Source organism: Pipistrellus kuhlii, unplaced genomic scaffold, assembly GCF_014108245.1.
Source record: "Pipistrellus kuhlii isolate mPipKuh1 unplaced genomic scaffold, mPipKuh1.p scaffold_m20_p_64, whole genome shotgun sequence".
NCBI lineage: Eukaryota > Metazoa > Chordata > Mammalia > Chiroptera > Vespertilionidae > Pipistrellus > Pipistrellus kuhlii.
Window position 1 is genome coordinate 1597545 of NW_023425567.1, and position 25649 is coordinate 1623193.

The 25649-nt window shown below is 65.4% G+C and overlaps 1 protein-coding gene across 2 annotated transcripts in view; it reads right to left on the reverse strand.

Moving 5' to 3' along the window:
• Positions 1–4727: 4727 nt before the first annotated feature.
• The window catches only part of MPPED1 (metallophosphoesterase domain containing 1), a 50205-nt gene continuing 29283 nt past the window's right edge, over positions 4728–25649 (reverse strand). For both annotated transcript variants that reach the window (XM_045575091.1, XM_036420267.2), the window contains 4 exons: positions 17963–18188; positions 9344–9459; positions 6071–6184; positions 4728–5094 (listed from right to left, as the gene is read on the reverse strand). In XM_045575091.1, coding sequence (XP_045431047.1) covers positions 4976–5094; positions 6071–6184; positions 9344–9459; positions 17963–18188 — 575 coding nt within the window. In that variant the 3' untranslated portion in view covers positions 4728–4975. The remainder of the gene's footprint in view (positions 5095–6070; positions 6185–9343; positions 9460–17962; positions 18189–25649) is intronic.

The following is a 25649-nucleotide window of genomic DNA, read 5'->3' on the forward strand; positions in this document are numbered from 1 at the left end:
GCCCTACCTGCCACAGACAGCCCTGCCACGGCCCTGCCACGGCCCTGGCAGATGCAGCTCCGCCTGTGGAGACGCTGAGCCAGCCCCGCAGAGGGAGACCTGTGGGCGTGGAGGGCGGTCTGGGGTGGGGGAGGCAGCTCTGTGCTCCAGGCTCTCAGCGCCCCCCCAGCCTGGCAGGGGTGTGGGGTGGAGGCTGAGGGGTTCTGGCAGGGCAGGAGGCAGGGACCCCTCAGCCCAGCAGCTCCTTTCTTGGGGAGACTGCCCCAGCCCTGTGCAGCCTGCCCCCACCCCCACCCCCGTTTCCGCACCTGCAAAGATGGACCTCCCCCTGCGCTGCCTTCCTCGGGCGCAGCCGCCCCCGCCCAGCCAGCAGCGCCGTGCCACACAGACCTGTTAACGGGAGGGCCCCGACCGCAGGCACAGACAGAAGAGAGGAGGGGTGGGGAGCCCTGGTCTCCGGGAGCCTCAGAGCCCCAGCCCACAGCCTGGAGCCGGACCTCCCGGGGTCTCAGGGCTGAGGGCCCAGTGCCCTGGGAGTCGAAGCCAGGAGGCCGAGGGGCTAGGGCACTGCTGACCGCAGCGCTGGGCTCCCGGTGCCAGTGCCTCCCTCCGCCTCTGGCCAGGCCCGGGGCCCCACAGGAGTGGAAAAGGAAGAGGAACAGACTGCCTTCGGCAGACCCAATAGTACGTTCAGCACAAGGGAAGGTGGGTGAGTTTGAAGAAAACACGTACACACATTGAAATGCAGAGAGAGAAAATAGTGGAGAAAATTCTGTAGTTAGCAAAATACCCTTCCAAAATAAGAGAAATGGTCTTATAGAAGAGTTTTATAGAAAACTCGTGGATAGGTGAATTGAGGCCATCTGGTCTTAAAACAACAACAAAAAAGAGAAACGAGCACAGCCTCGGAGAGCTGGGAGCACAGGGAGCACGCAGCGCACACAGTGAATGTGGGGATCCCAGGAGGAGGGGGGCTCCCAAACGGGAGGCGAACAGGGAGCACCTCTCCAGGAAGGTCAGTGAGCTGCCAGGGGGCGAACTCCCGGAGACGCGGCCACATCGCAGTCCCCTCGTTTGTATCAATCGGCATGGATTCCTCAGAAAAACCTCAACAGGCTGGGACATACAGGGACCTCCTTAACCGAACAGAACACGTTCACAGAAGCCTCAAGCTGACGTTACAGGGAGCGTGAGGGAGCAATGGCTTCCCCAGAGGTTAGCAGCCAGGACGGCCCTCCCCGTGTGCGTCCTCACTGCCAGGCCTGCCAGAGCAGCAAGGCAAGAAAAGGGAAAACGGGAAGAAACAAGTAAATCCGCCCCCTAGGACATTCCAGAGAGCCCTCCGAGAGCACCGAGTTACAGGACAGCGCGCGAGGGTGGACCCACGCCTGTGTCCACAGGGACAGCTGGAATGTGGCCTTCAATACACAGCTGTTTGTGGCGGCCCCTCCCCCAGAGAAGTGCTCAGGTATAGCCCTCACACTCTGTACGGCGTCCCTGAGGTGAAAATCGTGAGCGCGATGACAGAAAGCAAAGATTTAAATATCGAGAGGAATGGTTTGCGTGAATCACTAGACGCGACGTTCTAAAAATACCACTTCTCCCTCCTCTCCTCTGTAAATGCCGTGCAGTCGCAACAGAAAGCTCAGCAAGATGCATGTGTGTGCAGGTCACTTAGGGATGTGCAGCAAAGGTCACCCTGGGGTCAAGGTCCCACCTGTCGCTAGGCACCCGGGGCTTACCGCCCTGGTGACCTGTCCTGGGCCCCTCCACCCTGATCTGCTCGGGTCTGTCTAGCCGCCTGCCACACCCCCCCTCGAGGGTGTGTGGCTGGTCACGCGGTTTGGCCCCCCTGACCTCTGCTTCCTTCAGAGAACATTCCGGCCTCAGTTGCATCTCAGCTCCAGGCCCAGGCAGGGAAGTCACACCTGACCTCACACCAGCTGCCCCAACACCAACCAATCCGCAGTGGAGACCTGGACCCTGAAAGGAAACACCTGCCGAATATTCTATTGAGATCTTCCCCCGGGACCCCCTCCCCTTAAAATCTCCACCCTTAAACCCTTAGGGCCCGGTCAGCGTGGCTCAGGAGTTGAACGTCGACCTATGAACCAGGAGGTCAGGATTAGGTTCCCAGGCAGGGCACATGCCCGGGCTGTGGGCACATGCCCAGTGTGGGGCGTGCAGGAGGCAGCCGACCAATGATTCTCTCACCATTGATGTTTCTGTTGCCCTCCCTCTCTCCCCTCCTCTCTGAAGTAAATAAAAATATATGCTTTTTAAAAACCTTCCTGCATATCCCACGGGCACAATGCCTCTCCTTAAGCCTGCTCTTCCCACTCCCATGCTCCACCTTCATGCTGGCAGCCAACATCCGTTGCCATCTTAGCTCTTCCCATCCCCACACCCCACATCCATTACCCATCCACCTATCTCCCAACCCTGTCAGCAGCTCTACTGCCATCTCCTAGTCCAAGCCAGGCCCATGGGAGGTGCTCAGTGAGTGAGTGTGGAATGAATGGATGGATGGATGGATAGGTCAATAGGTAAATGGATGGATGAGTAGATGGATGGTGGGTAGATGAGTCAATGTTTAGATGGGTGGATAGATGGATGCTGGGTGGGTGGATGGATGGATGAATTGGTGGATGGGTGGATGGATGGATGGATGGATAGATAGGTGGGTGGATGGATGGATGGATGGATGGTTGAATGGATAGGTCGGTGAGTGGATGGATGGATGGGGCAATGGGTAGGTGAGTGGATGGGTGTATTGATGAATTGATGGATGATTGAAAGGGGCAGGATTCTTGCAGCTTGAGGAGCTTTGGGCCTGGAGTCACTATGCTGCCAGAGCTTTTCTTGGACAACACCTGGACCGCTAGGTTGGCAGGAGTGGGGTCGCACATGCTGCTACCGGAAGGTATTTGAACACAACAGGGCCCAGAACTGCCCCCGCCAACCACCTCTGAGAGCCCCAGTGCCCAGGACGCTGGAGAGAGCAGAAGGGCACCTGTCGCTGACCATGGGAGGAAGGTCCCAGACCCAGGACTCACGGGCTGGCTCTGCTCCTGCCCCACATGCCCCACATGCCCCACAGACACAGACACAGGAAGAGGCACCACGGGGACTTCCCTTTCTTTTTACAAAGACTTTATTGTCTGACATGCTTGACAAAAAAATTACAGCCACAATCGAGTTATGCCAAAATGGTTGAGGAGCACGCCATCAGCTCCGTACCCCAAGGACGTTAGTGAATGTTCTCTTAAAGTAACAGCTGCCTTCGTAGCTTTCCTTCTCCACATAAAAATACAGCCTCTTCTGAAGACATCTCAGGAAAACAAGTTATAGATCGTGGTCCACATAGAAATGCATAGAGGCGGCTGAAAGGGCCTTTTCTCCCTCCCCCCACCCCCAACTCTGCGTCTGGGGCACCCCGGGGCCTCGCACACACCCCAGCTGCCAGGAACCACTTGGCCAAACAGGGCTCCCAAAGCGCTGCCCCCCAAAGTGCTGAGCTGGCATGGGCCAGTGCGATGTGGCCGCAGCTCCCTCTCCCCCTTCCCCCACCGGTGGTGCCCTGAGCCCCTCCAGGAGCCACCGAGGAGGAGGAACAGGGTGCAGGGCTCCGGGCGCCACGAGCAATGAACCAGACAGGTCCGAACGGACCGCAGTTACCAAACAAGGACCTGGGGCACGCCTGGCCGTGCAGGGCGGAGCTGGTGGTGGGGAAAGCGAGGTTCAGATCCTGCCGCTGCCGCTTCTGAGGCCAGTTCCCCCGCCTCTCTGGTCTTCACCTCATCTCTAGGACGGGGCCAGCGGTGCCCACCCTGCAGGCTGGACGGGGTAAATGAGATGTAACAGCGAAGGCTGGCTCCCAGCTGGGGCTCGGGGGAGGCGAGCCGGACCCTCCCCTCGGGAGCACAATTTCAGGGCTTACCCAAAGCCTCAGTGAGGACGGCACTGGATGCTATCTTAATGCCAGGTTTGTTAAAATCAAAGCTGATGCAGAAACATCCACGCTGAGCACAACGGCCCAATCATAAAGGAAGACAGACTCTGACGCTGCTCGCGCCCCCCCTGCCTGCCTCGCCGCTCCCCGCCAGGCCCTGCTGGCTGCCCCTCCCTCAGAGACTCAGGCCCCCACCCCCACCCCCGTCCTGATTTAAGGAGAAAAGGGAGGCCCTGGGCCTGTGCTGTCGCTGTGCCACCTCCCGCTACGGGCCAGCTGGCGCTGGGACGAGGCCCGTGACCCCTTCGCCATCCTCGGCTGTGGGCGCGCCAGGTGGAACCCAAACAGCGTGAGGGAACCCCACTGGAGGACGGCAATGAGAAGCAGGGGACCCGCTCATTAAATTAAGGTGTGCATGTGCGTGCATGCATGTGCATGCGTGTGCCCGGTGCACGCCAGCCCGAGCACATGCGTGGTTAGGTGGCCTCGGCCTGTGAGCCCTCAGGCCGCGGAGTTGTGCAGACCAGCGCAGCCCGGGGGGGACCAGGCTTCGTCCATGACTTGGGAACCCTGCGGCGGGTCCTGGGCTCATTCTGTAGAACCAACCAACCCCCGAATCATCCAGGCTCCGAGCCAGCGAGCGAGCCAGCGAGTGTCAGCAAAGACGCCCACAGGAAACGGGACCCACACGGCCGGTGCAGGCTCCAGGGCAGCGGCGTTCCTGAGAGAGCCCGGACACGCCCTCGGACCCTGCACAGCCGGCGCCGCCTCTGCCGCCTGGGTCCTTCACACGGATGTCCACGCAGGAAACAGCGATGAGCACAGAGCCCCCGAGGGCCCCAGGGTCCCGGCTCCCGGTGACGGAGGCTGAGGAGTCAGGGGTGAGAGGCTTCAGTCCAAGGCCTCAGCGCACCTGCCGGGCTGGTCCCCGCCGGCCGGGCTGTGTGCGTGGAGGGGGCGGGCTCCGTGCTCTCAGCCAGGCACACCAGCTGCCGCAGTGGGAGGGCCGTGACGACGGGGCAGTCAGGAGTTCCGGGGCGTGGGCAGGTCGATGACTATGGGCGGGTTCACGGGCTGGTAGTTCACGGTGCACACGGACGCGTTCACATAGGTGGTGGTCCCGTCTGCCATGACGCCGTACCCTGGAGAGGAAGCACACACCTGTCAAGGCCGAGGGGCAGGCCAGGGCCTGGAGCAGGAAGCGTGGTCTGGTGAGGACAGCAGTCAAGGGCATCAGCCACCACGGGCTGAGTAAGTCTGGGGCAAACTACTGAGACTCTCAGCTTCGTCTCTTCATCTCTAACTAAGGGTGACAATGACAGATGCTCTTCCCAAGGCTGCTGTGAGGACCAAATGAGAGAATCCACAAAGGGTGTTCGGCTCAGAGCCTGGGAAGCACACAGACATCAGCATTGACACCAGCACCACCACCACAACCGCCATCACATGATCACCACCATCATCATCACGCCGTCACCACCACCATCATCATCACCATCAACACCATCATCACCATCATCACCACCACCATTACCATCATCACCATCCTCACCATCAACACCATCATCACCATCATCACCACCACCACCATCATCACCATCAACACCATCATCACCATCATCACCACCACCATCACCACTATTACCATCATCACCATCACTACAATCACCACCATCACCACCACCATTACCACCACCATCATCATCACCATCACCATGATCACCATCACCACCATCATCATCATCACAATCACCATCATCATCACTACCACCATCTCTATCACCATCATCACCATGATCACCATCACCACCATCACAATCACCATCATCATCACTACCACCATCTCTATCACCATCATCACCATCACCACCATCACCATCATCGTCACCACCGTCACCACCATCACCACCATCACCAACACCCATCACATCATCACCACCACCATCACCATCATCACTATCACCACCAGCAGCAGCATCACCATCATCACCAACCCCAACGGGCCACTCCCTCCACCAGAGAACTCGCAGGAGATCACTGGGTGGAAGGAGGCGAGCTGCCTTCTAAAGAGCCGTGAGGAGCCCTGGTACGTGCGGCCCCGCCCGCCCCGTAGCTGACCTTCGTGGATGTGGCCGAAGACGTGCAGCCGCGGCTGGACGCGCCTCTGCACCGTGTTGAGCAGCTCCACGCAGCCCACCCGCTGCATCTTCTTGGGCACCCAGTCCAGGAAGCCTGCGCGGGGAGAGCAGGGCAGTGAGGTGTGGCTCACCCAGTCCCGGTCAGCGGCCTCTGCCGCCCCGGGGACCGGGCGTCTGGACTCACAGGCCGGGCGCAGCTCCCACACCCAGCACGCTCGCCCAGCCAGCCCCACCCGGCTGGCCACACAGCCAGCTGACAAGAGCCCAGGGTGGAGGGGGGAGGGCGGGAGTGCTGGAACACGGGAGCCCTGGCCATCCATGCTCACAGTGGCCCAAGGGTGGCACCCACCACTGCGGCGACAAGCAAACGGAGGCCTGAGGGGGCAGGAGAGGCCGGGCACCCGCGCCAGCTGCGGAGAGGAGCGGGGCGAGGCTGCCACGTTGAAACCTTCTGAACAAACGTCACGGAAGCATGAAAAGCCTGGGTGTGCCGCCAGCCTCCCGGCGCCCACATGGCAGCTGCTGGTGAGCCTTGCAGGCCACGCACACAAAGCAGAGCTGATTACCCAGGCGGCACCTCGCCCCTCGCCCCCCTGTTTGGGTGGGCACAACGGGCTTTCACAACTGCTGGGGGGCGGGCACACGGCCCCTCGACTCAGAGAATCAGGCAGGTGGCAACACACATTCACTTGAGATGAGAGAGGGAGAAAGAGGGAGAGAGACGAGGCAGCGAGAGAATGAAAGGAGGGAGGAGGGGGACGGGAGGAGGGAGAGAAGAGGCGGGAAGCGGGCGGGGAGAGGCTTGGGGCAGGCGCCTGGGTATCAGGTCCCTGGGTATTAGGTCCCCCTGGCTGTGTGACCTCGGAGAGTCCTGTGACCTCTCTGTGCGTTGGTTTCATTCAGCAATGCACCCAGGCGTCCGGGCCGGGCACACAGGCGTTCCCACCACAGGGGCTGTGTGTGTGTGTGCATGCGTGTGTGCACGTGTGTGTACGTGTGTGTGCGTGTGTGTGTGTGTGTGTGTGTGTGTGTGTGAAGGGGGTGAGGACCCCCAAAGATAAGTGTTTGGACAGACGGACTGAGGGAGGGAGGGAGGACAGCAGCCCGCCCCAGAGCCTCACGGAGGACCGACACGGGTGTGGTCAGCTGGCTCCCCGTGGGGCTCACACAGCCCTGTGTCGCCCCTAAACCCTGCCAGGGCCTGGGACTGGGGGCTCCTCCATTTGAAAACGGGGGTAGCAAAGCCTTCCTCTCAGCACTCCGTGGGCCCTGGCTGGGCGCTGGCACACAGTAGGGCAGCTCCCTCCTGCACAGTGTGAGCCAATGACACCAGCTGCCCTGGGCCCTCCCACCTGGGACGCCCCCCCCCTCCCTTCCCTGCCTCCCCCAGTCCCCACTCTGTGGGCCCCTCCTCCCCAAGCTCCCTGGCCCCCTCTGGCAGCTGTCTCTGCTCTGCCTCAGGCTTCCCGAACCCTGAGCGTGTCCCGGGGGCTGGGCCGTTCTGGGCCCTCTGCCCGTAGGGAGAGCATGGCATAACCGACAGCTGGTGTGAAGAGGGAAGCGGAAGGGGCGGGACTTGGGGCTGTGGGCCAGTGAGGAGGTGGTCAGAGAGCCACTGGGGAGGGCAGATGTGGAGAGAGGGAGTGGCTGGGACAGCCTGGAGGTGGAATCGAAGGGGCTGAGGGGCGGGAAGGGGCCAGGTGAGGAGGGGTGGGGTGGCCCTGGGTGCGAGTGCCCAGGACTCTGAGCTGCTTTCTGACTCTGGCACACAGTAGGGCGGCTCCTTCCTGTGTGACAGGAAGCTCCAGCCACCACACGTGTAACCCGGCAGCGATCCTGACCTCCTGCGGGGCTGGAGGAGTCTGCGGAGTCACAAACCCAGCCCGGCTCAGGGGATTGGGAAGCCAACAGGGCGACTCCTGATGCCCCAGCAACTGGCTCCACACACACCCACCCTCAGCGTCCTCCAGGAGAGGGCAGGCTGGCCTGGGGCTGGGCTGGCTGGGCTGGGGCAGGGGCTTAGCTGGGGCTAGACTGGGGCTGGGCTGGGGCTGGGCTGGGCTGGGCTGGCTGGGCGGGCTGGGTGGGCTGGGCAGGCTGGCCTGGGGCTGGGCTGGAGCTGGGCTGGGCTGGGCTGGGCTGGGGCAGAGGCTTAGCTGGGGCTAGACGGGCTGGGCTGGGGCTGGGCTGGGCGGGCGGGCTGGCTGGGCTGGGCTGGGCTGGGCTGGGCAGGCTGGGCTGGGCGGGCTGGGCGGGCTGGGCTGGGCTGGGCTGGGCTGGGCTGGGGCTGGGGCTGGGGCTGGGCTGGGCTGGGGCTGGGGCTGGGGCTGGGCTTGGCTGGGGCTGGGGCTGGGGCTGGGGCTGGGCTGGGCTGGGGCTGGGGCTGGGGCTGGGGCTGGGGCTGGGCTGGCTGGGCGGGCTGGGCTGGGCTGGGCTGGGCGGGCTGGCTGGGCTGGGCTGGGCTGGGCGGGCGGGCTGGCTGGGCTGGGCTGGGCTGGGCTGGGCTGGCGGGCTGGGCTGGCGGGCTGGGCTGGGCTGGGCTGGCTGGGCGGGCTGGGCTGGCTGGGCGGGCTGGGCTGGGCTGGGCTGGGCGGGCTGGGCGGGCTGGGCTGGGGCTGGGCTGGGCTGGGGCGGGGCTGGGCTGGGCTGGGCGGGCTGGGCGGGCAGGCTGGGCTGGGCTGGGCTGGGCTGGGCTGGGGCTGGGGGCTGGGCTGGGCTGGCGGGCTGGGCGGGCAGGCTGGGCTGGGCTGGGCTGGGCTGGGGCTGGGGCTGGGGCTGGGGCTGGGCTGGGCTGGGGCTGGGGCTGGGCTGGGGCTGGGCTGGGGCTGGGCTGGGCGGGCTGGCTGGCTGGGCTGGGCTGGGCTGGGCTGGGCGGGCGGGCTGGCTGGGCTGGCGGGCTGGGCTGGGCTGGGCTGGCTGGGCTGGGCTGGGCTGGGCTGGGCGGGCTGGGCTGGGCTGGGCTGGGCTGGGGCTGGGGCTGGAGCTGGGCTGGGCGGGCTGGGGCTGGGCTGGGCTGGGCGGGCTGGCTGGGCGGGCTGGGGGTGCTGGGCTGGGCTGGGCGGGCTGGGCAGGCGGGCGGGCTGGGCGGGCTGGGCGGGCTGGGCTGGGCTGGGCTGGGATGGGCGGGCTGGGCAGGCGGCTGGCTGGGTGGCTGGGTGGGCTGGGCTGGGCTGGGTGGGCTGGGCGGGCTGGGCTGGGCGGCTGGGCGGGCTGGGCTGGGCTGGGTGGGCTGGGCGGGCTGGGCGGGTCTTACCCAGCGGGGGCCCGTGGGTGATGAGGATGTCCAGGCCTTCTGGGATGAGGTTCCACTTGTCCAGCAGGGCCTGTCCTCGCGGGAGGTTGAAGCCCCAGCCGTAAAACCAGGGCTGCCTGGGAGGAGGGGCCAGAGCGGGCGGTGAGCACCGGGCTCTGACCTTCCTGGGGCCGCCCGGGTGCCCGCGGAGCCCGGCTGGGCCTGGCGTGGCTGCGGCAGGCCCTCGCGGGTCTCACCAGGCAGGACTCGGGGCTGCCACCACTGCGCCCGCCTCCCTCCCCGCCCTCCCCGCCCCCTCCTGCCATGCCCCCTCCCACCATGCCCCTCCCCCCTCCCGCCATGCCCCTCCCCCACGCCTGTCTTTGGGGCCAGGAGACCCACAGGCTGGCCTGGGGCAGCGCCCGGGTGGGGCAGGGCCGCTCCGGACGGTCAGGGCCCGCTCAGGGCCGCCGTGTGCCCTCCTGGGGGGAAGGGCTCTGCCCACGGCTCTGCCCGTCACCTCTCCGGGCCGGCCACGTGCCCTCCCAGGGCTGGCAGGGGGCGTCTGAGAGGGCCGAGGGGCCCCACCTCTGTGGGCCGCCCATGCCAGCCCTGTCCGTGAGGCCACGCCCCGGCTCCCATTGGACCTGGGGGCGCAGGAGGCCAAACCCCTCGGGAGCCCCTCCTGGGCCTTTCCGGGGGCAGGTGGGCCCAGGCGGGACGGGCTCTCCGGGGTGGCCCGCCTGTGGGTGTCGCCCGGTGTCGGCTGTGGGAGGAGACGGGGGCGCTGTCCTTGCTGAGGCCACCGGCCTCTCCCGGGCAGTCTGGGCCGCACACCGGGCGCTGCCCAGCCAGGCCCTGGGCCCGGGTCCACAGGGCCCGCCGCCCGCCGCCCGCCCTCACCATGCCCACCCCGCCCGCTGGGCAGCCGTGGTCACAGGAGTCCTGTCCGCACCCCCAGCCTCGCCCCGGCCCCCCCGCCCCCCGCCCCCCGCCTCCCCCTGGCCCCCCGGCCCCCCCGCCCCCGGCCTCGCCCCGGCCCCCTGGGCCCCCCGCCCCCGGCCTCACCCCGGCCCCCCTCCCCGCCCCCGCCTCCCCCCGCCCCCCCCCCCCCCCCCGGCCCTGCCTCCGGAGGGCGGCCGGAGCCGGAGGCCGAGACCAGAATCCCGCCTGCGGGGGAGGCGGCTCGGCGGATTCCTGCCTTTCCGTGGTGAAGTCACCATCGGAATAATTTCCTTACAGAACGAGAGTTGCCATGACAACCCGAGCAAATTTTCCTTTTCTGAAACAGATGTCTCATTTAGTTGAAAATTAGAATGTGAGCAAACCCATGGGAGAAATTAATTCAAACTTTAAACCGAGCGCCGAGCACGGAGCAGCCTCTCCGAGGCCCACGGACCCCGCCCGCCCCTGCCCCTCTCCGCCCGCGGCTCGTTACAACCCGCTTAGCAACACAAACGACCCCCTCCCGCCCCTCCCCCTCCCCTCCCCCCTCTCCCCTCCCCCTCCCCCTCCCCCACCTCCTCTCCCTCCCCCTCCCCCCTCCCCCACATCCTCCCCGCTCCCCCTCCCCCACCTCCTCCCCCGCTCCCCCTCCCCCTCCCCTCCCCCTCCCCGCTCCCCCTCCCCCTCCCCTCCCCTTCCCCTCCCCCTCCCCTCCCCCTCCCCTCCCCCCTCCCCTCCCCCCTCCCTCCCCCCCTCCCCTTCCCCACCTCTCCCAGCTTCCCCTCCCCCTCCCCCTCCCCTCCCCCTCCCCCACCTCCTCCAGCTTCCCCTCCCCCTCCCCTCCCCCCTCCCCCACCTCCTCCCCGCTCCCCCCCCTCCCCTCCCCCTCCCCTCCCCTCCCCCTCCCCACCCTCACCTCCTCTCCCCTCCCCCCTCCCCACCTCCTTTCGGCTCACCCCTCCCCCACCCCTCTCCCCTCCCCTCTCCCCTCCCCTTTCCTTCTCCCCTCCCCCCTCCCCCCCCTCCTCCCCTCTCCCCCTCCCCTCCCCCCTCCCCTCTCCCCTCCCCTCTCCCCCTCCCTCTCCCCTCCCCCCTCCCCCCACCCCCACCTCCTCTCCCCTACCCCCTTCCCTACCCCCCTTCCCCTACCCCTACCCCTCCCCTCTCCCTCCCCTCCCCTTCCCTTGTCCCCTCCCCCCTCCCCCACCTCCTCTCCGCTCCTCCCTCCCCTCCTTCCTCCCCCTCTCCCCTCCCCCTCCCTCTCCCCCTCCCCCTTCCCCTCCCCATCCCCCACCCTCCTCTCACTCCTCCCTCCCCTCCCCCCTCCCCCTCCCCCTCTCCCCTCCCCCCTCCCCTCAGCGTGAACCCGGGCTCGGCGGAGGGGGCTTGTCTGCGAACAGGCTGTCACCCGGGAAGGTGCCCAGCTCCTGGGCCAGCGGTGCCAGCGAAGGCCCTCGGTCAGCTCCGGGGACTGGGGTGTGGGGTGGAGGAGGCCCAGGTGCCCGTGGGGGGGCGCGGTACACCCTGACCAGGGTCTGATGGCCAGAGAGTGGAGCATGGGGGCCTCTGAGCAGGACAGAGGGGCACCCCTGCCCAGCCCAGCCCCACCCCAGGGAGGCAGCGCCATCGCTGCCCGCTTCCCAGACGCAGGGCGTCTCTGTGCGCCCAGAGGGTCAAGTGCAGGGTCACCGGTGACCGGTGACAGCCGGCTCACCCGCCCGCAGAGCCCGGAGCCGTGCCCGTAGCACCGGGAAGCCCCCCCGCCCCCCAGCCCCCAAGCCCGCCACGGAGCCACAGAGCCACGGCGCCACGGAGCCACGGCTCGCTCCCCTCGGCGCCGTGAGCACGGCCAGGCAGACAGGACACGGCCCAGAGGAGGCAGCAGGTGGGAGGACACCGACAGGGGCGGCCGGGCCTCCTGCCCCCCCAGCCCCCGCCCTGCAGCCACCACACCAGGCCCCGGGCCTCCTGCCCCCCCCCCCCGCCCCACGGCCACCACACCAGGGCCCCGGGCCTCCCCCCCCCCCCCGCCCCACGGCCACCACACCAGGCCCCGGCCCCCCGCCCCCCAACACCCCCCCGCCCCACGGCCACCACACCAGGCCCCGGGCCCCCCGCCCCCACAACCCCCCCCCGCCCCACGGCCACCACACCAGGCCCGTGCCCCGCCCCCCCAACACCCCCCCGCCCCCACGGCCACCACACCAGGCCCCGGGCCCCCCCCCCCAACCCCCCCACCCGCCCCACCCGGACACCACACCAGGCCCCGGGCCCCCGCCCCCCCAACACCCCCCACCCCCCGCCCCACTTCCACCACACCAGGCCCCGGTCCTCCTGCCCCCCCCCAACCCCCCCCCCCGCCCCCAGCCCACCACAACCAGCGCCCCGGGCCCCCCCCCCCCCCCCACCACCCCCGTACCCCGCCACCACACAGGCCCCGGGCCCCCCCCCCCCACCCCACATCCAACACAACCAGCCATGGCCCCGGCCCCCCCCAGGCCCCCGCCCCCCCCCCCCCCCCACAGGCACCAAACCAGCCCCGGCCCCCCCCCCCCCCCACCCCCCCCCCCGCCCCACGGCCACCACAACACACGCCCCGGGCCTCATGCCCCCCCCGCACCCCCCCCCCCACGCACCCCCCCCCACCCCCCGCCCGCCCCCCGCACCACGGCCCCACCACCACACCAGGCCCCGGGGCCCCCGCCCCCCCCCCCCTCCGTGCCCCCACGGCCACCCACACCATGCCCCGGGCCCCGCCCCCCCCCCCCGCCCCACGGCCACCACACAGGCCCCGGGCCCCCGCCCCCCCCCCCCCCGCCCCACGGCCACCACAACCAGGCCCCGGGCCTCCTGCCCCCCCCGCACCACCCCCCCCGCCCCACGGTCCACCACACCAGGCCCCGGGGCGGCCAGGCCGGGGCGCCCCCATCAGCGGCAGCTGCTGCCTGAGCCTCAGCCCCGCGGCCCTCCCGCCTCCGCTCTGCTGCCCGGTGCTCCTCACCCGCAGCCTCCGGCTCCCGGGGCCGCGCCCGCCCACCGCGGCCCTGCTCAGGGGCCTGCTGAGCCCTCGGGTCAGACCCGCACCCAGCCTCTCGGCCGCCAGGGTTTCCGTCCTGTGCTCCGGCGTCGGGACCTTCCTGCCTCCCTCCGAGCCCCCGGGGTCACTGCCTGAGCCCCCCTTCCCGGAGCCCCAGGGTCACCCTGAGCCCCCCCTTCCCAGAGCCCCGGGGTCACTGCCTGAGCCCCCCTTCCCGGAGCCCCGGGGTCACCCTGAGCCCCCCCTTCCCGGAGCCCCGGGGTCACTGCCTGAGCCCCCCCTTCCCGGAGCCCCGGGGTCACCCTGAGCCCCCCCTTCCCGGAGCCCCGGGGTCACCCTGAGGCCCCCCCTTCCCGGAGCCCCGGGGTCACCCTGAGGCCCCCCCCTTCCCGGAGCCCCGGGGTCACCCTGAGGCCCCCCCTTCCCGGAGCCCCGGGGTCACCCTGAGGCCCCCCCTTCCCGGAGCCCCGGGTCACCCTGAGGCCTGCTGTATGTGTGCTGTGTGAGCTATGTGTGTGCTGTGTGTGTGCTGTGTGAACTGTGTATGTGCTGTGTGAGCTGTGTGTGCTCTGTGTGAGTTGTGTGTGCTCTGTGTGTGCTGTGTGCTGTGTGAGTTGTGTGTGTGCTGTGTGTGAGCTTGTGAGCTGTGTGTGTGCTCTGTGTGCTGTGCGTGCTGTGTGTGCTGTGCGTGCTGTGTGTGCGCTGTGTGGGCTGTGTGGGCTGTGTGTGCTGTGCAGGTGCTGTGTGTGTGCTTTGCGTGCTGTGTGTGCTGTGCGTGTGTGGTGTGTGAGATGCGTGTGTGCTGTGTGGGCTGTGTGTGCTGTGCAGGTGCTGTGTGTGTTCTGTGTGTGTGCTGTGTGGGCTGTGTGTGCTGTGTGTGTGCTGAGGGGCTCTGTGAAGAAAACACATGAGGGCAAAAAGATAGGACAGGAGAGGGGCGGAGACCAGGTGTGAGAAAGACACGTGTGAGCCGAAACCGGTTTGGCTCAGTGGTAGAGCGTCGGTCTGCGGACTGAAAGGTCCTGGGTTCGATTCCGGTCAAGGGCATGTACCTTGGTTACGGGCACATCCCCAGTGAGGGGTGTGTAGAAGGCAGCTGGTCGATGTTTCTCTCTCATCGACGTTTCTAGCTCTCTCCCTCTCCCTTCCTCTCTGTAAAAAATCAATAAAATATATTTTTAAAAAAGAAAGAAGGAAAGAAAGACGCATGTGAGTGTGCGAAAGGAGTGAGTGTGGAGGGTTGCGTGATGTGGGAGGGTGTGGGGTGCATGCAAGAGTATGTTTTGAGTATATGTGTGCATGTGTGTGGCTGTGTGGAGTGTACTAGGTTTACCAGTTAATAATGTGGATTTTTTTTCAATAGATGGAGTTACACATATGTTCATATATGTGTGATTTTATATGTGTGCTATTTTGTTGTATTGACAACAAGCTTCAAAACTTCATATGTCAAATTTGCTGAAGGTGTTAACATCATAGATATTTTTACACTTAAAAATGTCCAATTTCGTGCCAAAAAAAAAAACTTGCGGGAAGTTTTAATTCATTACTTTATTTTGAGGAAAAAGTGACCGCATACTTCGGGAAGTTTATGGTGAGTATGCTGCACCTCAAGATCTTTGGGAGCGCTGGCGCTTCAAAAGTGGTGATTTCGAGGTGAAAGACAACGTCCAGGTCAACAGAAAAAGACTGAAGACCAACAGTGACAAGCACTATAGGATGAAGATGCGTGTCAACCTCAAAAGCAACTTGCAAAAAGATTAAACGTTGCTCAGCAAACACTTTCCGATAATTTACAAGCAATGGAAGGGTTTTAAAGGAAGGAAAATGGGTGCCACATCAACTGAACGAAAGACAAATGGAAAACTGAAAAGTCATCAGTAAAATATTGCTTCAATGGCAAGAAAGAAAGTCTTTTTTTACATCTAATTGTGACTGGCGATGAAAAGTGGATTTATTTTGAGAATCCCACATGCACAAAACCATGGGTTGATCCAGGTCAACCATCAACATAGACTGCAAGGCCAAATCGCTTCAGAAAGTAGACAGTGCTCTGCATTTGGTGGGACCAGGAAGGTGTGGTGTGGATGAGTTTCTAAAACCGGGTGAAACCGTTAATACTGATCGCTACCGACAGAACAGGAAGGTGTGGTGTATTATGAGCTTCTAAAACCAGGTGAAACTAATAATACTGATCCCTCCAAACTACAAATAATCAATTTGAATCACAGTTTGATCATAAAACGACCAGAATGTGCCAATAGACATGGCATAGTAATTTTGCTTCATGATGACGCACCATCACACACTTCAAAACCAGTTAAAGACACTTTAAAAGATCTTGCCTGGGAGTATTAACCCACCCGCCGTATTCACCAGCCCTCGCTCCTTCAGATGACCACGTGTTCCAATCGATGGCACACGCACTGTCTGAGCAGCACCTCAAAACGTACAAAGAAGTGGAGAATGGAGCCTCTGAATGGTTTGCCTCAAAACAAGAAAAGTTCTATTGGGAAGGTATCCACAAATTCCCTGAAAGATGGGGAAATGAGTAGCTAGCGATGGACATTACTTTGAATAAAGCACTTTTGATGTTTCTCTTGAAATTATTGTGTTTTCTTTTATTATAAAACCTGCCATTATTAACCAGTACACCTGGTATGTGCATACATGTGTGTAGGTTGGGTGTAGCATGTGTGTTACAGTGTGGTGTGTGATATGTGCACACATGGTGTGTGGTGTGTGCGTGCATGTCATCATGCTGTGTACACGCATATAGTTGTGTGGTATCTGTGTCTGCATGCAGTGCGTTACATGTGTGCCTGTGTGGGTGGTGTGTGTACATGTTTGTACAGCAGATCAGGACCAGAGACTGAGGGTGTTCGTCCTTGGACACAGTCCGTGCTCTGCCGGTCGTGTGAGGCCGACAGCTGTGCGGCCCCGGGAGGGAGGATGGGACGGGAGCAGCACAGGCACCCTGGCCGCGACCCTGCGGGGCCTCCGGTCCCTCCTGAGCTGTCTCAGGCCAGTGGGTGCCTGGGCCAGACGCGGGCAGGGGTCACGGCTCCCCCTGCACAGACACAGCCTCCTGACTTGATTCGGGGGGAGGGGGGGTCCCACTAAGGCGCCTGCAGAGCCAGGCCAGGTCCCAGCTTGGCCCCTGCTCTCCCTGGCACGGCCTGGGAGGGAGACTCGAGCCCATTTCACAGCTCCAGGCCGGGTCAGGGAGCGCACGGCCCTGGCAGGCCAGGCTTTAGGACCGGAGCCAGCCTACCCTCCCCGCCCCACACTCCGCCTCAGTCCCCCCCCCCCGCCCTCCCCGCCGCACACTCAGCCTCAGTCCCCCCCCCTGCCCTCCCCGCCCCACACTCAGCCTCAGTCCCCCCGCCCCCCGCCCTCCCCGCCCCACACTCCGCCTCAGTCCCCCCCCTGCCCTCCCCACCGCACACACTCCGCCTCAGTCCCCCCCCCTGCCCTCCCTGCCCCACACTCCGCCTCAGTCCCCCCCCCTGCCCTCCGCCCCCTGCCCTCCCCGCCCACACTCCGCCTCCGCCCCCCCCCCGCCCTCCCCGCCCCACACTCCGCCTCAGTCCCCCCCCCCTGCCCTCCCCGCCCCACACTCCGCCTCAGTCCCCCCCCTGCCCTCCCCGCCCCACACTCCGCCTCAGTCCCCCCCCCTGCCCTCCCCGCCCCACACTCCGCCTCAGTCCCCCCCCTGCCCTCCCCGCCCCACACTCCGCCTCAGTCCCCCCCCCCGCCCTCCCCGCCCCACCCTCCGCCTCAGTCCCCCCCCTGCCCTCCCCGCCCCACACTCCGCCTCAGTCCCCCCCCTGCCCTCCCCACCGCACACTCCGCCTCAGTCCCCCCCCTGCCCTCCGCCCCCTGCCCTCCCCGCCCCACACTCAGCCTCAGTGCCCCCCTGCCCTCCCCGCCCCACACTCAGCCTCAGTCCCCCCCCCCCCCTCCCCGCCCCACACTCCGCCTCAGTCCCCCCCCTGCCCTCCCCGCCCCACACTCCGCCTCAGTCCCCCCCTGCCCTCCCCGCCCCACACTCCGCCTCCGCCCGCCCTCCGCCCTCCCCGCCCCACACTCCGCCTCAGTCCCCCCCCCTGCCCTCCCCCCCCTGCCCTCCCCGCCCCACACTCCGCCTCAGTCCCCCCCCTGCCCTCCCCCCCCTGCCCTCCCCGCCCCACACTCCGCCTCAGTCCCCCCCTGCCCTCCCCGCCCCACACTCCGCCTCAGTCCCCCCCCTGCCCTCCCCGCCCCACACTCCGCCTCAGTCCCCCCCCCTGCCCTCCCCGCCCCACACTCCGCCTCAGTCCCCCCCCGCCCTCCCCGCCCCACACTCCGCCTCAGTCCCCCCCCCCGCCCTCCCCGCCCCACACTCCGCCTCAGCCCCCCCCCCCGCCCTCCCGCCCCACACTCCGCCTCAGTCCCCCCCCCCCGCCCTCCCCGCCCCACACTCCGCCTCCGCCCGCCCTCCGCCCTCCCCGCCCCACACTCCGCCTCAGTCCCCCCCTGCCCTCCCCGCCCCACACTCCGCCTCAGTCCCCCCCCCTGCCCTCCCCGCCCCACACTCCGCCTCAGCCCCCCCCTGCCCTCCCCGCCCCACACTCCGCCTCCGCCTCCGCCCAGGCGGGACTCGCCGGGGGACTCACCATGGGGAGCCGTAGATGCGGAAGCCGCGCACGGAGACCTCGGCGTCCTGCAGGTAGATGCAGTTGGTCAGCAGCGCCTGCACGTTCTCGTAGTTCTCCGGCTTCAGCTTGGACACGGACGGGAAGTAGTAGAAGTCCTGCTTGATGAGGTCGGCCATGAACTCCTGGTCGAAGGTCAGCTCGTGGTTGCCGGCGATCACGATCTTGTACTCGTAGGGCAGGCCGCCTGCGGGCGGACACGGACACCAGGCTGCCGGCCGGCCCGCAGGCGCCGCCTGTGCGGCAAAGCCCCTGCGCGTTTTCCATCTGCATTTGTTGCCGGCACAAAGCTAAAGCCAGCGGTCCCCAGTACAATGGCGTTCTTTCTGTTTTCTAAAAATCACCCGTTTTAAAATCGGCTGATCCTGCCAGTCCTCCCCCGGGCGGGAGGCAGACATCAGGGTGCCGCCCCCACGGGTCCCCAGCACTCACCCCCAGGCCCCTCACTCATGTCCGGGCCCCGCCCCGCAGGGACTGCGGTCCCTGAGGCAGGGCGGGAACAGACCTGGCCGCCGCCCCCGGGGGCTCCCATGCAGGCCCTCCAAGGCCCTCCCGCCTCCCCACCTTGCCCACCCCACTGGCCGGGCCCGGTGCTGAGCAGCCCCGGGGTGGCTGTATCTGCTCCACCATCTCTGTCCCCGCAGGCCCCAGCAGGATGGGCCAGCGAGGCCCCGACAGCACCCCAGGGTGACACGGTGCAGAGGACCACCCCTGGCGATGCTCAGACTGGAGGAAGAGGAGAGACGGCCTGGGCAGCCGGGGAAGGTCACAGAGGTCACACAGAGAGGACTGCCTTTCCTGAACCCCATTGTCGGCGCCCCCCCCCCCCCCCCCCCCGGGAAAGGCAGAGCCCATGGAACCTTCCAGGCGGGCTCTCATCTCGCCTCGTAGCTGGCGGCCCTGGGATCTGACCTGCTGACCCATGTGGGGGTCACGAGGGCTGACGCCCAGTGTGGCCTTGCTGCTCGCCTGCTGGGGCCAGGGCAGGTGCCTCACCCGCTCTGCCGCCCCGTTCTCTGCGCTGGGCAGGCGCCAGCCGAGAATTCTGGGCCACCAGACCCTGAGGATCGGCCAGAGCCAGAGGGGACGTGTGTTCACTCCCTGCAGCTGCCTCCCGCCACGCGCACCCCGAGGGCCCCGCACCGTCAGGGCCAGGGGCCCGGGAAACCGTGCCCACGGCCGGCAAGGCCCCGGGGTCAGAGCCTCGGAACGGCAGGCTGAGAGCACAGCCTGGTGTCAGCCGGGGCGATGGGAGGATGGGGTCACAAAGAGACACCTGGTCACCTGCCCGGGGTCACAGGGCAGCGGCCCTGAGCTGAGTCCAGACAACCCCTGAGGGACAGACCGTCCTGCAGAGGCAGACCCCTTGGAGCTGCCAACCAGCCCCGCCCAGCACTGCCCATCCTGCCCAGGCCCTCCCCCCTCAGCCCTGCCCAGCCCCGCCCAGACCCTCCCCCCTCAGCCCTGGCCAGGCCCTCCCCCCACACCCCCAGCCCCCCCAGGCCCTCCCCCCTCAGCCCTGGCCAGGCTCTACCCCTACCCCCCTCAGCCCCACCCAGGCCCTCCCCCTCAGCCCCAGGCCCTCACCCCTTAGCCCCCCAAGGCCCTCCCCCCACCCCCCAGCCCCCCCAGGCTCTCACCCCCAGCACCCCCAGGCCCTCCCCCCAGCCTGCCCAGGCCCTCACCCCCAGCCCCCCAGGCCCTCCCTCTACCCCCCCAGCACCCCCAGGCCCTCACCCCCAGCACCCCCAGGCCCTCCCCCTACCCCGAAAGCCCCCCAGGCCCTCACCCCAGCACCCCCAGGCCCTCCCCCTACCCCGAAGCCCCCTCAGGCCCCCCCCTCAGCCCCCCCAGGCCCTCCCCTCAACCCCCCAGTCCCCCAGGCCCTCACCCCTAGCACCCCCAGGCCCACCCCCCTCAACCCTGCCCAGGCCCTCCCCCACCCCCCCAGCACCCCCAGGCCCTCCCTCCACCCCCCAGCCCCCCAGGCCTCTCACCCCCAGCACCCCTACCCCCCCACAACCCCCCCAGGCCCTCCCCCTACCCCCCCACAACCCCCCCAGGCCCTCCCCCTACCCCGAAGCCCCCCAGGCCCTCACCCTCAGCACCCCCAGGCCCCCCCCCTAGCCTGCCCAGGCCCTCCCCCTACCCCCCAGGCCCACCCCCTCAGCCCGCCCCCCCTGTCCCTGGGCCTGCAGGGAGGCTGAGGATTCGCAGTGCTGCCTGCTGCCCATATTTAAAAGGCAAATGGAATTTCTCTTCTGTTCCATCCTAATAACCAAAATGTTTAACTTTCAAACATTTGTTTTTCCGGGGAATGTTGTAAAAACAGGAACATTCCGTCCGATCCTCTGCGAGGGCTTGTTCCGCGGCTGCTGCAGAGCGAATGCAATGCCGGGCGGGAAGGGACTGAGGGTTCCGCGTTCGCCCTCCCCAGAAGGCCCCTGCACCAGAGGCTCCCGGGGACCCCCAGGACCAAGCCTGACAGGACACACACGCCCAGAAGTGGTCGAGAAACCCCCATCACACCCCTCCCCCCGCCCCTCAGGAGGGTGCGAGCTGGGAACCAAGGATGTCACCGCATTAGAGCTCAGGGCATGGCGCCCCCTCCAGGTCAGGCCCTGTCGGTGCACTGATCTCACCTGCTGCCTGCCATTCTGTCCAGGATAACCATGCATGCGGTTCTGTCCACCTGGGACCCGCTTCCTGCCCTCCTGTCTCACTCAAGTCCAATTCCACTCCGTCAGCTGACCAAGTGCCACCTCCTCCAAGCAGCCTTCCGTGATCACTCACTCAGGCTTCTCCCCAACCCTGGAGGGTAGGTGCTCCCAACGCTCAGGTGCCTGAGGCCCAGAATAGGGAATAGCAGCGACTAAGGAATGAACGCTCCTACGCGGAGGGCAGGCCTCCGGGCAGCAGCGGTGTTTTCGGCACGAACCCTGGAAACCAGGGCGCGCAGGCCGCCGCCCAGATGCCGAGGGCAAGTGACTTCGACGCAGAATTCGGGGCGGGCACTCCTCCCCTGCGCCTGGGCCTGTCAGGGGACAGCCTGGCCTCGCTCGCTGGGCCCGCTGCCCAAACCCGGGACCTGAGCCACGCCGGGTCCCTGCTGAGACAGATGGAGACAGAACACACTGAGCCTCCGCGCTGGGATTGCTCCTGCAGCCAGGGTCCGAGGCAGCCCCTCTCCAGGGCGGGCCGCACAGCCCCCACCTGGGCGGGCGGGCAGCCATGAGGACACGTATGTCGCTCCTGAGAGTCCCAGACCGGCTCCCCGCACAGCAGCCCACGCCCATCCACGCGGCACCATCGTGGCAGGTGAGGAGCGGGGCTCGTGGTGGGGAGGAAGCCACCCGGTGGCAGCAGAGGTGGGCACCGGAGCCGATGCGTGTCTGGCTGCGGCCCTCCCCGTCACCACCACCGCGCGTGTACCAGACCACGGCCGGAGCTCCCGCCCTGAGCTCTCACAGAGGGAGGAGAAGCAAACCGCCGCATCCTGGTGCCCCCCGCCTCGCGGAGAGCGCTCCCCCCACCTCGTTCCAAACACCACGATGTTTGGCAAAGGTCTTGGGCCGCTGCAAACAGCCCCCAAAGGCTGTTTCCGAAAGCGATGCAGATGTTAGACAAATCAAACGAATCCAGGGCAAGTGCAGGACACAAAGGCAATGCAGAGACAATCCCTGCGTTTCTGTAAACTCGAGCAATAAACAATGCGGAAAGGATGTCACGTAAACAGTCCACTGGCAGGAGCAGCGAGAAGAAGACACGCTCAGGCATACGCCCACCCACGGAGGTGAGAGATTTTCCCGCTGAAAACTGCCAAGGCTGCAGTCCCCGGAGAGACCCGTGTTCAGGGTTGGAGGCTCCAGCGGTGCGGGTGTCCGCACCCCCCAAGCACCTCCAGATCCAGAGCCGTCCCTCCCCGCATCCCAGCGACGGGCCTTTCAGAAACGGGAAATCCGTCCTCAGGTTCACAGAGTCCTGGGCCCCGGAACAGCCCAAATAATCTTGGAAATGAAAAGCAAAGTTGGCTGAAACGGGTGTGGCTCAGTGGCTAGAGCGTCGGTCTGCGGACTGAAAGGTCCCGGGTTCGATTCCGGTCAGGGGCATGTACATTGGTTGTGGGCACATCCACGGTAGGGAGTGTGCGGGAGGCAGCTGGTCGATGTTTCTCTCTCATCGACGTTTCTAGCTCTCTATCCCTCTCCCTTCCTCTCCGTGAAAAATCAATAAAATATTCGATATATGTTTTAAAAAAAGAAAAAAGAGAAAAAAAAAGAAAAAAGAAAAGCAAAGCTGGAGCACTCACATGTCCTGACTTCCAAACTGTAATTCAAATAGAAGGTGCTGACGCGAAGGCGGACACAGAGAGCCGGAATGTGTATACGGGCAAATGGTTTTCAACGGAGGTGAGGATTAAAAACAAGCAAACAAAGGTGAAAACGGGAAATGCTGGGTAAATTTAACCACGATTTAAACTTAAGAAGAATCGCAGGAGAAGAAAACCCGGACCCTGGCTTCCACAGCGAGAACGGTGAGCGGACAGGCCACGGCCTTCCAGGCTAGGGATGGGCCTGTGGGATCTCGGACCTGGCGGCCAAGCGTTCTACTGGTGGAAGCAAGCGCCTCCAGGACTGTACCAGCCAGCGAGGGGCACGGGGGGGGGGGGGCCTGAGGGGCGATTTGAACCCCCACACCACCCCTCCTCAGTAGGAAGCCCTAACTGAGCAGCTCCCAGCAGGGGGCTCTGCCTGCCCCACCTCTCTGAGTGCCCAGCGAGCTTTCTCCTGAGTCCGGGGCCTGGATGGAGGGCGTGGCCACAGGGACCCTCCCTCACTGAGCAAACTCTTCCCAGGTGCCTGCTGGCCACAGCCACCCCCTCCGGGGGAACTGGCCCACAGCCATGTTCTCGGCAGCAGGAACAGAAGAGGTATTTGAAAACCATTTACACTGAAGATCCTATCTTAAAAGAAATTTCCTTTTTTTCTTCTATTTTTTCCTTTTTGTTAATTCTCACCCAAGCATATCTTTCCATTGAGTTTTAGAGAGAGTGGGAGGAGGGGAGGAGGCCGGGAGGGAGAAAAACCAATGTGCGAGAGACACTTTGATTGACTGCCTCCCCCACGTGCCCTGATCAGGGCCAGGGATCGAGCCTGCACGGAGGTGCGTGCCCTTCGCCAAAATCAACCCTTCCGTCCACAGGCTGGCGCTCTAACCACTGAGCAACCAGCTGGGGCTAAAATACATTCCTTAATAGCGTTCAATGAAACTGCGTGTTTTCCACCTAAATAAACATTTCAGGTGTTGAGATTCACTAACGGAAAAGCATCTCGCCCCCTCTTGTTTGTTCCAGTCATTTAATTTTTTTTCCAATTTTTGGCCCTACTACGAGCTGCTAGGCCCTGTGGTGGGGGCTGGCCGTGAGCACGGTGTGTCCTCCCTGAGCCTCAGTTTTCTCGTCTCCACACCAGCCTTTCTCTCTCTGCCTCCGGGGAGGGAGGGGCAGGCACACACGCTGGGGGCCGCTGGCGCAGGTGGCCCCAGGCCCACGGAGCCGAGCACCACGGGGACTGCGGGGAGTGGGCGGTGACCGTGGGGAGGGGGCGCCGCAGACACAGGGTCAGGGGCGCACACAGCCCCTCAGGCCCAGCAGACAGGCCAGGCCCCAGGGAAGGGGACTCCACAGGAGCCACAGCATAGAGGAGGGAAAAGCCAGCATCGTGGCAGAGAGGGGGGAACAGAGGTAGGCGGGGAGGAACGGAGGGCGGGCAGGTCATGCGTGGAGGGGTCCGGACTGTGGCCCGGGAACCAGCGAAGTGGGGTGAGGGGGTGGGGCACGGCGAGCTCAGCGAGCAGGAAGCATCAGTCGAACGCCGGATGGCAAACGTGAGTCTGGAAAGGGGCTATTTTGAGAGGTTGGGACGTGACCAAAGCCCCACTTGTCAGCTCCGGCTCCCCGCACCCACTCCCCGCACCCACTCCCCGCTCCCCGCTCCCTGCTCCGGGCGGCTGTCAGCGGGCCCAGAATTAGCTCGCCGGCCCATCGCGAGCTCAGAAAGGTGTGAAATCCTTCTGCTTAAGAGAAATCAGAGGAACAAGCCCGCTGAGAGGTCCGCTTGTCTTTAAGACACGGTTCAGAGCACTGAACCCGAACTCCTAAACGTCTGCCGGAAACGAGGAGACGCCCTCGGGGACAGCAACAGCAGCGGCTACGCTGCCATCGGCCCAGCACTGCCGGGCACTGAGCCCGTCACAAAGCCGCCGCCACAAACGCAGCAACGGCAGGCACTGGGCATCCACCCCCCTGGGCCCACACCACCCCCGGCCCCACTGAGCCCTCCCAGCATCAGCCCCTTTCACAGACGAGAAAACTGAGGCTCAGGGAGGACACACCGTGCTCACGGCCAGACGGCTGGGCGGCACAGAGCCAGGGCCCACCGAGGGGTCTCCAGACCCACACCCAGGACAGGATCCAGCTGCAGCACCTGCCCGGCCTCACCCCAGCGGCAATGAGAGCAGGCATTACCCGCCCCCGCCCCGTAGATGATACACCGGCAGGAGAGGGCTGCCCCGCGGGCCCCTGGCCAGGCAGGGTGGGGAGGGCAGCCTGCTGGGGAGCCGCATCCTCTCCACCCGCCCTCCTCCCTCAGGAGCTCCATCTGTCACTGACACAGCCTGTGGCGCGGCCGCTGACCGTGGTGCTGAAGATGCAACGGCCCAAAGACAGACAAGATCCCGCCCGCCTCAGAACGGGCTTTGCCGTGGGATGTTGACAATAAAAAAAGGTACGTACCAGCTCAGTGGGGGTAACAGAGACAGGAAATCTAAGCCCGGGCGAGCGGGACAGGGAGCACCTGGTGGGGAGCTGAGCCACCCCAGGCGGCCGGGGAGGCCTCTCTGGGATCCAGGACCCGGGTGACCCCTGGGGAGCCAACCCCCACCCTGGGCCTCAGCCTCCTGTCAAAGCGGGGACACCGTTACTCGGCACCCAGGCTCCGGTGCGAGGGGGCGGGGAGCAGACCGCTCGCAGCGCCTCTGAACCGGGAAGTACCGTCCAGAGGAGGCTCTGGGGCAAAGCGCGGCTCCCACCAGGACGCAGAGGATGCTGGGAGTTCTGCATCCCGTCAGCAGCCTGAACGGGACCTTGTCCGGTTGGTCCTGATGCTGCAGAGCATTCCTCCTGACCGTGACCATCACACCCTCCTGGGAAGGAGGGATTTGCTGACGGAAAGAGCCGGGGTTCTCTAGAGGGACAGAAAAGTTCCCACACAAAATGGCCGCCTTGGGAACTGAAAAATCGATTGAAACGTTAGAAGGTCGTAGCCCCCTGACTTCACGTTTCCTTTGCTGACTGCCTCGGGCCAGCTCTCCACCGCCCTGAGCTCAGTTTATCTGCAGAGACACCAAGACCAGGGGTTGGCTGGTCTGCCCTCTCAGGACCCACTTCCCTGTGGCCAGTGAATCTCAAACAAACCCACGCCCGGCTGGAGTGGCTCAGTGCTGGGCACTGGCCCATGAACTAAGAGGTCACAGTTGGATTCCCGGTCAGGGCACACGCCCGGGCTGTGGGCTCCATCCCGGGAGGGGGGGGTGGCGTGCAGGAAGGAGGCAGTCGACCCATGATTCTCTCTCACCCATGTTTCTATCC